Source organism: Ixodes scapularis, unplaced genomic scaffold (genome assembly GCF_016920785.2).
Source record: "Ixodes scapularis isolate PalLabHiFi unplaced genomic scaffold, ASM1692078v2 PGA_scaffold6__148_contigs__length_123643588, whole genome shotgun sequence".
Taxonomy (NCBI): domain Eukaryota; kingdom Metazoa; phylum Arthropoda; class Arachnida; order Ixodida; family Ixodidae; genus Ixodes; species Ixodes scapularis.
Window position 1 is genome coordinate 117,134,491 of NW_024609881.1, and position 16,550 is coordinate 117,151,040.

At 47.8% G+C, this 16,550-nt stretch overlaps 2 protein-coding genes across 2 annotated transcripts; both read left to right on the forward strand.

Annotated features, from left to right (window-relative positions):
• The first annotated feature begins 562 nt into the window (after nt 1–562).
• On the forward strand, nt 563–1,814 carry LOC8033431 (leucine-rich melanocyte differentiation-associated protein). The gene has a single exon (XM_002404209.4). The coding sequence runs from the start codon at nt 716–718 to the stop codon at nt 1,454–1,456; it is 741 nt and encodes a 246-aa protein (XP_002404253.2). The 5' UTR covers nt 563–715; the 3' UTR covers nt 1,457–1,814.
• A 1,134-nt stretch (nt 1,815–2,948) lies between these two features.
• LOC8033430 (eukaryotic translation initiation factor 3 subunit D) lies at nt 2,949–15,951 on the forward strand. Its single transcript, XM_029969726.4, has 14 exons — nt 2,949–3,180; nt 3,280–3,325; nt 4,349–4,485; nt 5,378–5,466; nt 7,678–7,866; nt 9,045–9,177; nt 10,172–10,279; nt 11,081–11,129; nt 11,674–11,804; nt 12,282–12,364; nt 13,182–13,454; nt 14,090–14,282; nt 15,585–15,708; nt 15,872–15,951. Exons 1-13 carry the CDS (start codon nt 3,055–3,057, stop codon nt 15,693–15,695), a joined length of 1,668 nt encoding a protein of 555 aa, XP_029825586.1. The 5' UTR covers nt 2,949–3,054; the 3' UTR covers nt 15,696–15,708; nt 15,872–15,951.
• The last annotated feature ends 599 nt before the right edge of the window (nt 15,952–16,550 follow it).

Below are 16,550 nucleotides of genomic sequence, written 5' to 3' on the forward strand. Positions count from 1 at the left end.
CGCTACCTTCATTTTTTTTTTTTTATGATTTGTTTTACCTTTTGACGGACCTCAACGGACACCACGAATCATCCCAGCCAATCCAGCGCTGTGAACCTATCACGTGGCTACTACGAAAGAGAGGATTGTGCACGTGACTAAGCGCGACGGCGTCCACGTGACAATCACACGGCATTGGGTTGTCTTCGATGGCTTGTAACGTCCGCTGCGGTCCATCATAGGGAACAAAGTGTACAGTCGGCTCTCACGCAGAGGAAACTTGCAGTCGCTCGCGACAACTTTTCTTGGCAATGCAGTGGAAGGTACAGGCCCGCGTCCCCTCTCCCATTTTGTGTGTACGCAGGTCCTCCTGCTCCCCCATTTTCGGGGAGAGGAGGAGAGCCCGCGCACACTCAAAATGGGAGAGGGGACGCGGGCCTGTACCTTCCACTGCATTGCCAAGAAACGTTGTCGCGGAGCATAGCGTCTATTCTGTATGTTTTTTTTTTTAACATACATATTTTTATCGTTCCACTTGTCCCCTCCGTTTTCATCTCAACCCTTCAAACGAACCCGGAAAAAAAAGAAAAAAGAAAGGAAGTATACGCAGCCTTCGCAGAAAGCAGCATAACATTTGGAGCCGTTATCAGGAGCGCGTCCGTATGCGAAAACGAAGCCGATAAGCCACGCCGAGGCGATAAGCGCCCCTTTCTATCTGTCGCCTGTCGTTCCCAACATGGCGGGTTCCACAGCGGCGTCTTCCAACGCACCTAAAGACGACCAAAACGGCACTGTGTACGAACCCTACCGGAACGGCGACATCTCCTACGTCGGCCGTGAGTGCCAGTCCATACCGGACCGCCTGGTGCACGCGTACGCCTTCGCGGCGGTGCGTCTGGACCTCAGCTTCAACCGCCTGTGCACCATCAAGGGCATCGAGCACTTCATCCAGCTCACCGAACTCGTGCTCGACAACAACGTTTTATCCGATCCATCCGAGTTCCGCTTCAACTCGCAGCTGAAGACGTTGTCCCTGAACAAGAACTGCTTCGAGAACCTGGACTTCCTCATCTCCTCGATCGAGCAGTGCTACCCGACGCTGACGTTCCTCAGCCTGCTCGGCAACCCGGCCTGCCCCGATCAGATCACGAATCCGGACAAGGATGACGACGATTATCAGCGGTACCGCTACTACGTCATCCACAAGCTGCGCCAACTCCGGTTCCTCGATTCCAGGGCCATCACGGCGTCGGAGCGTCGGGAGTCGAGGCGCGTCGGAGCTTTCATGAAAGTTGCCAGGCCTCGACTGTACGAGGCGCCGACGTGGGCAGAAGAGCCGGAGGACGCGAACAGGTTCACGCCCCTGCCAGCTCTATCGAGTGGTAGTCAAAAGAAGACTGTGTACGGGGTCCTCAAGTACAAGTACACGGGAAAGCACTCGGAAGGCAACCGTTTCATTCGGAACGATCAGCTATAACCCCCTGTGCAAAAGTTTTAATGTTGCTCTCTCCATACGTATGTGGGACAGTACAGGCTCCTCCCAGAAAGCCTTCCTCCTTCCTACTTTAGCAAAGCGAACGCGTGAGGGGGCGAAGGGAAAGGAGGCAACAAGCAATCATGACGAGCAGAGAGCTTTGTGGGAGGAGTTCCTCCTGCTTTCTTAACTTGCCACAGACTATAGTCCTGGTTACGTCCTTTCGAGAGCATGTATATTGCCTTCACATAGTCCATTTTACAAATGTATGCTTGTATATATGTTGGACGAGGTCGTGATTTTTTATACCCCAATGAACGTGACTGTAACGACGTATCAATAAATTCAAAAACCAATTCTTTTTTCTGCGTGAAATGCTTTTCTTTTCCCCCGTTGTTTGTTCGCCATGCGTTATTGACAGGTCGGCATTGCGACGTTTTGATTAATAATCCCCATTACATGCTCAAGAAAGAAGCAACTATTAAATTTTGGGCCACTACTCGGAGCCCGTGGCACGTGCACCGAGCTGGATACTAAAATATTTGAAATTGTCCTGTATTATTATTATTTTTTTCTATTGCCCTGCGAGAATAGATTGGCATGCAGACCACTGCACAACGCAAACCAAACCTGCGAACAAAATTTCAAAGGGGTGTAAATTGCAGGAGAAGCTACACCTCCAACACGCGCGCATTGCCTTCCGGCGTGCATTGTTTGCGCGTTCATGAGTAAATTTTCGGGTGGTTTTTTTTCTGCACCGGAAAAATTTGCCAAGTTGTGCAAATTAACTCACGGACCCCTACCGCAAACCACCGGTTGGCTGCGTGAAAAATCGCCGCAGCCCGTCTGTTGAATGAACAGAGGAGTTGTCTATCAGATCTCGCTGACCTTGCGGCAGAAAGTACGTGGGACAGCCGGGAAGATGTCTAAATGAAATATTGCGCGAACACTACCAAAAAGTGAGGCGACAGCGTCAGGTCATTTGTCAATGCACTGTCATGACTGTGTGTGCAAACCTGAATTTAATATGTGCACTTATTAGAAAACATAGAGATAAGACGGTAAAGGAAATCATAGAGACAAACCTAATAATAAAAAATAAAAAAATAAAAATTACGGGGATTGAGCGTGGCGTCGATCGATTTGGGCGAAAAGGAGACGCAGTTCTTGCGAGCATTGGTGTCTTGCTTTTCAGTTGAAGTTAGTGCATTGTGTTCTCTCGTTTTTACTCTCGTCCCTGTGTTGAAACGCTATCATGTTCTCAAAGTTTCAGTACCAACTCGCCCAAGAATCCGCATTACTTCCTGGATTGGTCATTCTGCCAATCTAATCTCACTACTTACAGATTATTTGGACAAAAGTTAGGGCGAACACTGGCTGATGATTGCTGAACACGACCGCTCATTTGCGCTCGGCAGGGAAGTTTCGGTTTCGCTTCTACCCTTGGCACCTGTGACATCCGGCTAAGCTTCTTGCTTGCTGCCAAATTCCAATCCACTAAACTATCCGGAATCCGGTCAATCCGGATCCGGCTTTCCTCTTCGCAGCACCGGCGGCATATGGTCTCGCAGCTCGAGTTGTGCGCAAATTAAGGCCCTAGGATGACCGCCCGGTTCGTATTACCGGCGATTCAGGACAACCCGACGGGATGGGGTCCCTGCACCATTCCTCCGCAGTACCAGGACATGCCGTACCAGCCGTTCGCCAAGAGCGACAGACTCGGCAAGGTGAGCTGCTAGGCCTAGTGAAAATCCCACGTCAGTCCGCGATCGCGGTTGTGTCTCTGAACAATGACCTTAATGAGAGCTTTAAACCCGGATTTGCAGGTCGCCGACTGGACCGGCACCACCTATCAGGACCGACGAGCTGCGAGTGAGTGTTTTGATGATCACTGCCGTAGTGTACCGTGAGAATGAAACGTCAAAACTTGGAAGGGGTGAAAATGTGCAGGCGAGCTGATAAACACTCTTTTGTGTGTTATTTTATTTATACTTGTCCCAGGATTTAAATCATTATGGTCTGTTTAATGTGTCTCCGAATTAGTTAAGTTTCTGCTATACTTCTCGCGTCTGGTTTGTCAAGGTATGGCTGCATCTGTGTCGGTTTCCTGCGTCTACCTCGATAGTGCAGTGAATTGGGTCGCCTTGACTCAAACCAATAGCACAGTTCGGTATGAACTTTTAAGGAAACTAGAATGTTTATAAATCTGGAGCTATTCAACCGAAGGCCTGTTTGATCCTCTGTTCAACAAGGTTCAGGAACTTCAAGAAGTTCCTATGTACGGTGGCTGCATTCGTTCCATTCACTGCATTCCTGCTCATTGCGTACAAAACGCAGCTCGGCTTGGATTCTTTGCTGGTGTATGTAGTTTGTTCTCCCTGCCAGTAGAATATTTTATTTGATTGGCTCTTTGTTATTAATGTAAACAAGCTGACCAATGTCCCTCAACCTACTTTGCACACCAGTGTCCCTCAAAAAAAGTAATAGCTAGTTTTCTGTTTTTAAAGCTGCTTCATTTTAATGGCCGCTGGCATCTTTCCGAGTTTCGTCGACATTTTTCAAGATTTGATATGTTTGCCCTGACCTTGTCGCTTGTACAAACCCACGAAATGAGCCACTGGATCGGAATAAGTTGGATTGTGGAAAGCTTAATCTAGCCAAAACAGCAAGAAAGATTGAAACTGCCAAGCACGATCACCGCCCATCTATTGCTCTTGTTGTCAGACGACCAGATACCGTCCTGCAACGTACTGAACTAACTCGCCGCCATGAAAGTGTCGGACTGGCAGCCGCCACGCACTCTTGGGTTGTGTTGGCGTTGCTACCATGCTGTCGACAACCTTACTCACAGAGTCCTTGACCTTCCCCCAATCTTCTGCCTCCCGTTCTGAACAGATAAGTACAGCTCCCAGTTCGGGTCCGGCACCCAGTACGCTTACTATCACGAGGAGGATGAGAGCACCTTCCAGCTGGTGGACACTGCAAGGATGCACAAGCCACTGCACCAGCGCGGCCGCTTCCGCATGAACCAGGTACGGTGTAGCAGACGGCGGCGGTCACAAACCTTCTATAGTCGCCGTCAAGCCCTAAGCAGCTTGTCGTCACTCCGCAGCCAATAAAATTGCGGCAGCAGCCTCTGAGAACACCCAAGGACGAATCGCGAAGCTTCAACATAACAAGCCACGCCCCGCATTTCTTAGGCTGTCGGTTACTGAGGCAACAATGGGTGTCAATTGAGCTTAGGAAGTCGCGCTCGCTCCCTGCAGCTTTTAATGGTGCATGAAGCAGGACTGAGACTTTGCCCGAATTGGATGGTTTCGAGGTGCCCCCAGAGGTATTGCGAGCTCCCAAATTCTTTCGATCGTCCCTCTCTCTAAGCGTCCCACCAGTTTAATCGCAACTTCAGCATGGCCGAGCCGTGCCTTAGGGTGCGACTCTGAGTCCAACACACCCACGTTTTTTTTCTTTTTGGTGTGGGTAGTATTTTCATTAAAACATGCAAGCTTGCGAAGTCTTCTCTTGACAGGACATTAGTTGGCGATCTTGGCCATTCCGGAAAGAAGCTGGGGGGTTTCCCAAGATCACATGTAGACCATTCCAGGGAAGGGCTTGTGGCTGGCACCGTTTTCATTGTTTGTGCGGATGGCTTGTGCTTTGATCGCTTTCACTCAAGTGACGAACATGCTCATGCTGAGCTGCGAAGAATGCACGCTGGGCTGCGAGATTGTAAACAATAGAATGGTGTGCGAGATCTTCTGGTCTCATTAAAGCGGGTCTTGAACCTCATTACTCTAAAATAACTCATAAATGCAAAAGTAATTTTTTTTTTTTTTCGTTACTATAATATAGGGGGAGGAGAGTTATGTGTATTAGAGGTTAGGGTGAGGAACTGATGCGGCACTTTTTGTCGTCACTGTCCCGCAGCAACGTAACATGCGGAGCCGTGAGCGACAGAAGATGGTTCAGCAGCAGCAGCTTCAGGTTCTCTCCAAGTCTGCCAAGGGCAGGGAGCGGTGAGTCGGCGCTTTCTTTTCCTTCTCCTTTCAGCCGAAGCAACTGTATGGCGTACAACTCTTGAGGTCCAGTGCTCCAAATATCTGTTCTACAATGGGCAATAGAAATTGTGCCTCCATAGCTGCAGAAGCTCCTTTTCTGGGAGTTTGTGCGTCGTTTAAAGCCGAAAGTGTCGGGGGCGTGGGGTTTACTGCAGCACTGGGGAAGGCAGCCACATTTAGAACCCGTTTGTCTTAGAAATGGCTTTATCACTTTGGCTTCATTTCATCTTCCGGTAGCCTGCTGCGGACACTATGAGCCATTGGAGTTAGTCCGATGCCATGTCAGCGTCCCATGGCCTATAGGAGGTGCGCAGCGACATGTTGCCTTCACAGCACTGGATTGGTTTGGGGGGTTCATAGCGTCTTTGTTTAGTCATGCTGGTTTCTGTGGAAAAATGCAGTTATAAATCTCCCCTTTTTTTTTTCTTGATTTGTTTAAAGGGGCCCTGCAAGCACTTTTTACTGGCTTTTAATTTGCACCAAACCTGAGCGCACTGACCGTAGTAATTTAATGAAACTTTTCTTTTCTCGAATTTCGCTTTATTTTAAAAGTTATAGGCAAATTAAAATTACAAAAACAAGCAAAAAATAACCTCCCTCATGACGTCCTTGGTTGCTTGAGTGGCCGTGAACTAGAGGAGGGATAGTGAGCACAGCGAGCGCTCACGGCCGGCTGCACTCCGTGTCGACGGCGCGAGAGGGCGCCACTAAAGCGTGTTCTGGATGGATTGTATACAGCGGGCAGCCAGAGCGGCTCTCGTTGCATTTGCTGCGCGATTAAAGACTAATTCGGCATGACACTTCATTGGCCACAAACGGCACAAAACACGGGGTAAAGATTAGTTCAGAATGGGAGCCACTTCGCGCCGCCATACCGCGAAAAGGCCAAACCGCAAGACGAAGCTGCTCGCTGAAGGCCTTCGGAACGCTCGGAGCCGGTGAGATCCTCCAGTCCGTAAACGACCGCAGCGGCGCCGCGTACATCCGGGACCTTTCCGTGTCGGCGCCTGATCCCACTACCCCTTTCTAATATGCGCCGCTTTTTCCACCGCTTGGTGGTGGGTATGTCGACGGGTCATTTTCTTGTTCCCGTACTTTATAAACTGCATTTGTTTCTTTTCTGATCTAAAATACTGAACGAAAACTACCTTTATGGATAATTGAAACGGTTCGCGCCACTTATATTTTGTATTTCGACTAAAAAGAAGCTTTTAGCGGCTCTGACCAGTAGTAAGCCCAGGACCTAAAACGTCACATTTCGCGCGCTTTCGGTACCGCGGGTCGCCCTTGTCGGCGGAGGAGGTTTCCGCGTCGTCCGGTTAAAATATGATGCAGTGATATTTAGTTGCTCTCTCTGTGCCCGCTGGCTTGCCCGAACGCCAAGAGACGTGGAAACCGCAAAAAAAGGTGGACGCTTAAATATGATTGCAGGGCCCCTTTAAACCAGGGAAAACATTATCTGGTGGCAACGGGTGATCCATCCGATCATAATATTGAAGTTTTGCTGAGCTTATTGCATGCATAAAAGAAGAGTGATCTAGTTCCCAAAAAACAGTTTTCGTTTCATGGTGTCTATGAATGAGCTCTGAACTGCCTAAAAATCATTTTTCGAGATGTCCGTGTAGGACGCAGAGTACGCCCAAAATTAAACTTCCCTCCCACAAAAAATATTTTGAACTTAATATTTTATTGTGCTTCTGTTTCGAGACATCGACCCCAAAATTGAAGCACAGCTTTCCGAGTCACTTCCTACTCGCAATGAGCCTTGCAGCGTAAATATTGCATTAAGACTGCAAGTTGGGTCTGATTCATACTGAGGATTTATACCAAAAAGTGAGAGGCAACACAGTACGGGGCTTGCAGTCTGCTCTGTGTTTTCTCTCACTTATTGTCCCCGTTTTTCTTGGCTATCACGTAAAACCTCAATATGTAAATTTTGTGAAAATATATCTTTCTTTTTTGGGGGGGGAGGGGAGGGGGGGGGGGGGGGGGGTTGTTTCTTACGTATTCTGTCCAGGCATCCGAAGAAAATGAATGTGTTTGGGGAGTTCGGCATTCCTTCCCCATCCTAAAACGAGACGCCCGTTTCTCAAGCGCGGTACCGATAGATATGTCCGCGTTGCTTTGTTGCGTCACCGAGGCCAATCCTTGGCGGCATTCGTGTTACAGGGAGCGGATGCAGCAGGTTCGCAAGTGGCAGAAGCAGATGCGTCAGAAGTTTGACAACAAGGGTCAGGTGCCCGTGAAGCACCGAGAGGCCTCGGTGAACGTGCGCCCCACCTGGAAGGTCCTGGAGGAAATGGACTTCCCCCGCCTCTTCAAGCTCTCCCTGCCAGGGGTGGGAGAGGGCAAGGATGTGTATGTTCACTTTCTCTGCCTTCTTCCAACGCAGAATGTGTGTTTATAATTTTAAAAGAAAGCAGTCGCAAACAACCGTCACAGAGGACTGTGATGTCGTGCTGTTGCTTAACACAACTGTGCCAGATAACGCTGTGATGTCATATTATGCGACGTCGTGACGTTGCATGACATTGTGATGTCATGATATCATGCAACACCGTGACATCATAATATGACATTGGGACGTAATGATAACATGTGATGTCACATGACATTGTGACATATTCTGTGCCGATGTGACGTCATGACATTTATGTTACACCTTGGCGTTATAATATCATGTGACACGGTGATGTCATGTGACATTGGTACATTACAATATTATGTGACGTCGTGTGACATTGTGACATTATATCATGTGTCAATGTGACATCATGATATGTGATGCTGTGACATCTCATGAAATTTGGCATTATGATATGTTACGTCACATGACATTGTGACTTCATGATATGTGACACTATGATGTCATGTGACGTAACACAATGTGACATCACACACATCTAGCAAGTGCCCAGCCCACTGGCAACTCACTCCGTGCTCCCAGGTCTTTGTCAGCAAGATCGAGCTAGTGTAAATTTTTAAGATTTGTAATCGGGTGCAGTAGAAGCCTGCCCAAGGCAGATGCCGAGGTACTGTGGTCGGAAAACGCGACAAGCACAAGGCCTGGCGAGTCTTGAGCATCCTGGCGTCCCTCCACAGCCGTCGAGGTTGAGGCGGGAGGATAATGAACATTCTATTACGATCACGCTTCGGGGCTCATTCTTGGGTGTTGTCATCGGCTAATCTCACCCTTCTGGGTAATCTAGTGCCGTTGTCAGCCTCCTCGTTGTGTTTCGCGTTGTTAGGTAGCACTTTTGCGTTTGAAGGAAACGTAGCAACTGCCTTCTGGAAGTATTGAAGGTGTATTGTAAGAAGCTACGCCTTATAGTTTCCAAGGAGGCAAGATTTTTTGTATTTGCGCGTTTCAAATTTCTCGCTTCCGGCGAGCGTTCATGTTGCAGTTGCAGCCGACGGAAATAGGGAGGGAACTGGCTGCGGTCGCGGAAGACGAAACGCCGTCTTTCTCACAACGACGCGGTTGGCCGTGCGTCTCAAAACCGCGGTGCCCGCTCCTCTTCCATTTGTCCCGACAGGTACCAATGCGGTGCGGTGGAGTTCTACGACAAGGCGTACAACCTGGTGACGTGCAAGAACGAGAAGCCCCTCCAGCGCGTCAATCGAATCTTCCACAAGGTCACCACCACCGACGACCCCATCATCCGACAGGTCAGCCTCTTTAAGGGTGCCAGTCGCATCCACTCGTTGAAACAGACGAGCCTCGCACACTTTGCAGTCCTTGCGGGTCGGACCTTTCGAAGGCAGTGACCTTACCGACCAGGGAATCCATACGCCGACTCACTTCTTACCAACGCGCCTACGTTTGGTCGTACTCGTGCAAGGTGAAGCGTCCGTGCACGTGCCGTGCCGACGTCAGCGCCACCGCGGTGGCATGACATTGCGGAATTGCGTCGGTGTGTAGTGGGGCCAGCCGAAAACACGAAGAAAAGTCGTATATTTAAAAGAATGCGTGGCTTTTCAGACCTAAGTACTCATTCACGCAAGTTGAAACTGTCAACCCCTGGACACATAGTGATCCTTGCTGGCCACTGCCTGAATTGTCTAGCTAAACTGTCTGGAGGCTGCAACTTTATCGGCCAAAGGGTACTTAGTTGGGACTTAACTAGGCAATAGACCCGTAAATAAAAAAAACATATGTTTGACATCCTTTTTTTCTTTATTTCACCTGGAACTTTCACTAAGCAGACTTTCAGCTTCTTGGTGGTCTGGAAAAAGAGATAAAAGAGTTATATATTGCACATTGTGTTTGTGTGTGGTTGGGAAGGGGGGGGGGTAAATAGCACATTTTCTTTGCTTCTCTTAACAAATAAAGTAATAATAAGGAAAATGCTAATTTCATTTCATAATAGGTGCTAAGTGAGTGGAATTGAGTCGATAAGAGTCCAAATATTTTTGTTACAGTTTATTTGGTATTCCAAAAAGTATTCTGGGGCACATATTCTTACAAACTATATTTGTTTCTCTTGTTGTTGTTGTTTTTTCTGGCCTGTATTCGAGCGTGGCAATGCAGGAGCTGCTATGTCATTTGTGCATGTTTACATTATGCACATAAGTCTACTCCATGTATTTTAGATTGTCACCCTGGTAAAGGATTGCGAGCTTTCTTTTCAAAAGGTTTTTCTTTCCTTCTTTATGCTCGCAGCTGGCCAAGACGGAAGGTCAAACCAACAAGATCTTTGCCACGGACGCGATTGTGGCTTGCCTCATGTGTGCGGGACGCTCCGTCTACTCCTGGGACATTGTGGTTCAGGTAGGTTTTCTTTCTTCGTCTGCCCTTGCCTGTTTGTTCAATCCAGGTTGTTAAATTTGTGCAAAGCAGTATGAAGGCCAACACTGCCGCAATGTAATGAGATCGTAGATATTGCTAGGGGATGACCTGTTGGCACGTAATAATTGAATTTAATGTACATACATTCATCATTAATCAGAGGATGCAGCCCTTACATAGAATCTAGCAGTGTAAGCATGTTTATTTATTTATTCTAAATGCTGTTGGCCCATATGGAATATTGTGTGATCAAAGTACACATTTCATATCTCTGTAGATGCATTTCTGGTGAACAAAATCAATTTTAAACAAAATTTGCTCCAGGCATGCAGAAAGCATGCAGAAAAATGAACAACATTAAACAAAATACCTTAATCAAAGAACGAAAAAAAAAAAAAATTGAGAAGTACTCTGTTTTTTGGAGCAGGGTCAACCTTGCTTGTTCCGAATAACTTGTGTTTGCACTGTTGGAAAAGTTGTAACCTTTTATCGGGGTTGGAGCCGATAAGATTTTCACACAAAAGTTGCTTGATAAAGTGCAGAAGGAAAGTAATTTGTTGATGGGGACATTTCCGTATGGCAGTTGCTTGGTTCCCGAGTCTTAAGTGCACTTCAAGCAATCTCTCATTTTCATATTCACAAAGTAAAGATCATGATACTTGCTATGTGGAGGCTGGAGATTCAGTGTTGTGGAAAACATCATTGTTTACAAAGTTCAATGAAGTGTGGTGGATTTCGAAGATATAAAGTTTGGTCCGTCTTTTTCTTGTGCGTGTCTTACAGCGCGTCAACGACAAGTTGTTCTTCGACAAGAGGGACGATTCTGAATTTGGTGAGTTTGACTCATTTCTTATTTCTGACCCAAAGCAGGATTGCTATTCTTCGCAGTTATTTATCAGGCTTGTTTCTTTCATTTTAAAGAAAAATGGGAAAAAAAAAAATTTAATGGTGGGTTACCAATGATCAATTCCTTTGTCTCACAGATATAGAAGATGATATATGCCCTAGAACTTCTTGAGAATCTACTGCCCTGCAAGGCCTGCAATCCACATTCTTTGCAGTGTGTTCAGAAAGTTTACTGAGCGGCTGTGTACATACACCCCTTGTTCTTAAGATTACCAATTGGGCAGTGTCAGAAAGAACAATGTGATCGTTCTCGTCGTAACGTTTAAGTCGATAGTTCGGCTGCTAATTGACTGCGGTGATTCAATAGACTGATGGTTGGCTAACGATGCAAAAGGGGGATTACAGCTTACTAGGGTTTTTGAGCATGATCTAGAGGTGGCTTGATTCTAAAATGTGCGCCAATCCGCGCGACCGCCCCGCGTAATTCCTTTGGTGGTGAGGGGTGGTGACGAGCGCGTGGTGATGCGCAGACCTGCTGACGGTGAACGAGACTGCCTCCGAGCCGCCGCACGAGGAAGGCAACTCGATCAACGCACCCCGCAATCTTGCCCTGGAAGCCACCTTCATCAACCACAACTTCTCCCAGCAAGTCCTCAAGATGGTGAGTGGAACGCACGTGCGATTGCAACAATGCCCCTGCAACATCGCACGCACATTTTTTGTGAAAGAATGCTTCGTATCGAACTGTCTTTGTTGTATTGTAGGTGTTGTGAACGCAATGTAACGCAGATATCACAAGCGTGATGTTCCCTCTTTTTCCTCGTGTGGTTCATTGTTAGACATCAAGTTTTACATTGCAGGGTTTTTATTTATACGAGCACATTTTTAAACACTGCGGCTTACTCGTCAGCTGTCGAGACAAGTATGATGACTTTTAATGCACGTTCGTGCTACCCGTGTTGCGCTCCGTACTGCAGCGACGTCACTTCTTGGCCGTCACTCAAAGCAGATAAGCATTCCTCGAGCCCACAAAGTTTGGGAAGCTCTGCCTTAAAAGAGTGCTTCGTAGTTGAGATGACGGGGTTGCTTACGAGCAAGGTCGGGCCTCTCTGACAAGGCTGTCGTGCGACTGCCGCAGGGAGAAGAGAAGCACAGCTTCGAGAACCCCAACCCCTTCATCCAGGAGGACGAGGAAGGTGAAGTTGCCTCGGTCGCCTACAGGTGAGACGTCATGCCACGTCGTGAACGAGGCGTTTAGTAGTAATGTAATTATGGGCAGTCGTGACCAGATTAGACTCATTTATTTCACCATGATTCAAAGGAAAAAAAACTAAAGTTAAAGAGCAAGAGGAGTTTTAAAGTGCCTAAATAAGGTACAGCTGCAACGGAAAAAGAATAGCACAAGTGACCGGCGACTGTGCGACGTGTCCCAAGGGTCATGCTAACACATTCCATAAGAATCCACAAATGGATCTTCCTGTAATTGTTTTCGCCCCCTTCTCTGTGCTCTGCCTGTCAGAGTATATCGACACCCTTGGATACGGTCATCCATATTGCTTGTAGAAAGAACCGCATCCGTACCACTCGTAAAAGGAACCGCATTCAATATTTTAACTACACACACACATCACAGCCCACGCACCTCTATACGGAAACCCGGAGTGAAGAACAACCGGCGATGGCAGAGTGGCTAATGAGCACGCCTGCGTTCCACCATGCCGCAGTACCTCCTGCTCTCGGCTCTGCGCCAGCTATGCGACGCTCCTTTAACGAAAACGGTTGTTTTGACAAAAACCCAGCGGTGTCTGTCAGTTTGCCAGCGCTGGGGAGAGAGGGAGAGGTTCACGCGTGCTGACGTCGGCACTTTGAACCAATGGGAGTGTCACATGTGTCGCTGTCTCTCGCTGGCGTTAACAAGCGAAGGGCACCGCCGGGTTTTCGTCAAACGAGCGTTCTAATGCCAATGCATTAAGGAGCTGCAACGTCCACTGATATAAAGATTCTATGAGGATGATGCAGCACTCTGTGGTCGCCGCAGGTACCGCAAGTTCGACCTGGGTGACGGGGTGGGGCTGATCGTGCGCTGTGAGCGCGACGGTGCCATGGTGGGCCCGAACGGGGAGCTTCAGTTTGTGAGCGTGAAGGCCCTGAACGAGTGGGACCCCCGCTTCTCCGGGGGCATTGACTGGCGCCAGAAGCTGGACACCCAGCGGGGAGCCGTGCTGGCCAACGAGCTCAAGAACAACTCGTGCAAGCTGGCCAAGTGGACCGTCCAAGCCCTGCTGGCAGGCTCCGACCAGATCAAGTTCGGGTGAGTAGATGCCGGAGCGCTTCCTTTATTGCATTTGTGCATGCCTTAAGCACGCCAGAACACCTGAAATTGCAATCATGCATGCCCTTAGCATCCCAGAAAGCCCAAAATTACAATGATAGGTGGCCTTTTTACGGCACAAACTAAACCAGCGACCTTCTTATGGCACAAACTAAACCTATGTGCCCCAAGCATCCCGGGAAACCCACAACATGGTCTTCAGGGTTCACTGTAGGTGGCACGAGTCACCAGCTTTTTTCATGGATGTCCACTCTTAGAGTCACTGGCTTGCAAGCTTGACTGTAGGTGGTGCGAGTTGCCAGCTTTCCTTATGAGCATATCTGCCATCCACCCTTGGAGTGACTAGGGCTGTGTTCCAAATCGTACTCAAATGGATCCGAGTTACACTGGCGGGTAGTGTCACGTGACAACGCAAATTGAAAAACGCTGGACGAGGGTAGGCTTTGGAATGCCAAGGTACAAAACCCTTACCCTGGAGTAGGATCGAGTAAATTTTGGAACACGGCCTAGTAGTTTGCGAGATGGATCGTAGGTGGCGCAAGTCACCACCCTTCTTTACGGGCATGTCCGCCGTCCGTCCATTCACACGAGCGTCGCCCCCCCATCCCCCGCAGGTATGTGAGCCGTCTGCACGTGCGCGACTCGTCGAAGCACGCCATCCTGGGCACGCAGCAGTTCAAGCCGAAGGAGTTTGCGGACCAGATCAACCTGAACATGGACAACGCCTGGGGCATCCTGCGCTGCATCATCGACAACTGCATGAAGCTCCCCGAGGGAAAGTACCTCATCATGAAGGACCCAAACAAGGTACGGCCATGGGGCATTCTGCCAACACATTGCCCGGAGTGAACCTCCAACCGACCGCGTCTCCAGATGCGGTCTTCCGATTTCCGCCCCACGACGTCGTAGAAGCGTTCAGGCCCAAACGCACACTTGCGTTTGCTTACCACCGAGTTCTTGCAATCTTTTACGACGAGAGAATGAGGTGACCCTGGAACTGCATTTTACTAGGGCAAAGGTATGCGGTGTTGGCGAGATCAGACGTACATACTGTCTGTGGGAAACGGTCATTCGTAACATTGTCAACAGTCTTTCAGGCCAAGAAAGAAAGAATGATTGCAACGAAGAATAGGAGACCTATGGAAACGTTAAGCATTCCAGAGATTCCCGACGGACAGAGCCAGTGTTTTCTCTCGTCGAACGAGATCCCGAGAGGTTTTAAGGCACAGAGTCGAAAGCAGCTACATCTTGTTTTGTGAAGGGCTCGCTGTGTGCAATATTCATTTGTGATTAAAGGCTGTGAAAATGAAGGATAATCACCAATTGCACCTTGAGGATTCTGGGTTCCGACGTTTCGAAACTGATTTGGTTTCTTCTTCGGGGTTGACTAGCGACTACTTTGATGGCGTACGGTGCGAAACATGAATGCGTATGGGGAGGTCTGTGTTTGTATTTTGCGCTGCGTTTCATTAAATATGAATGACCAGCTGGCCCAAGCTTCTAACCAAATATCTGTTAAGTTCTATGTTGAGCGCTTCATTTCATGGTGAAATCCTTTTTATTTACGGATTGCGAAATTACAGCATTGTGGGGGTAGTTTTATGTGTATACAGACATTTATTAAAGTATGGTTAAAGTGGATGTACTTTGAAAGCCGTAAGCTTGGTCTGTCAACTCGCCTTTTCTGAACTCTTTAGAGGTAGAATGAGGATTCGCACAGTAGCAGTATATAGAGAATCGTGCAGGGTAGCCAAAGCCGAAAGTCTAATCATAAGATGCGTCAAAAATCTGCTTCTGCTTCAAAGTAGAGATTCATTTGTTAGTTAAAAAAAAATAGAACCCTCGAAGTATAGGGACCAATTGTTTGCCGAGCTTCATTACGAAAAGCGAAACAAATTTGTGCCATCCTCTAAGGTTTTCTAAATGTTCTATCCAGAACTGACGGACCCTACGTCTAGGTTAACAATAGGAACATTAAAGAAAATCTATGTTAGATCATGTAAACCATATCTGCGTAAAGGGTCAATTATGTTGTTACGAGTCTGCCTAACAGCAGCTAGTCTCGTAGCGAATCCCAGTTAAATGCCGTCGTGTCGTTCCGTCTGACAGCCCGTCATTCGCCTGTACGACATCCCGGACAACACGTTCGAGACTGAGAATGAAGCGGACGACGACGACGACGATGAAGACGAGGGCCAGAAGAAGAAGCCTTCGACCTAATTCTCGGGCCGAGGTTGGTTCCCTTTTGCCTTCAAGATATAGTGTTGTTTTGTTTGTGGCTTCTGCTTTGTTCGTATACGCTGTGGAACCTGAGTCAAAAATGTCTTTGGTGATTTTCTTTTTAAGCCACTGTGTGCCTTTTCAAACCTTTTGTTTCCAAACTCTGTTTCACGCAGGTGCCGATGATGAAAGTGACCTCCCGTTGCCGCCGTTTTTGCGAGGAGGTTGCATGGATTAAAGCACTATGTTGTCTCAAGTCGTCTGGAGTGTTGGTGTTGCGTCATGAACGGTGCGACACCTTAGTCAAGCGTGTGGTAGGAGTGATACATATATGGAATGAAGTTTTCCCTAATATGTGGCGGCGGCATTTGATAAGCTCTGACCCTGACCGTGTTTCGGCTGCGAGCTGATTTCCTGATCTGACTGCTTGCGATGTAAATCTTCAACCAGCTTACCAACTTTAATTATGCTTATGAATTTACTCGCATAATCAAGATATGAAGTTGCTGAAGTCTTCCGTACAGTACTTCTAAATACATTTTTGTCTGCAGCGTTCAGTGGTTCAAGTGCCTAAACTATTGAACAGGGATGCTTTAGGTTCATAAGAAAAGTAAGGTAGTAATTTGAGCTAGTTGGTTCTTCGACATGATAAAACAGCACACAGAACATGGAGGAAGAGAAAGAACAAGTAGAGTGAAAGAGTGCTGACTCCCAACGGAGTTTTTTTAAAGAAGAAAAAAAAGCAAGAGAACTGGGCCCTATGTGACAGTTAATATGACCAGGAAAAAGAAACTATAAACAGATGTGATTGATTTGAGCGAAGAACAAAAAGGAAGAAGAAACTGTACAGCTCAC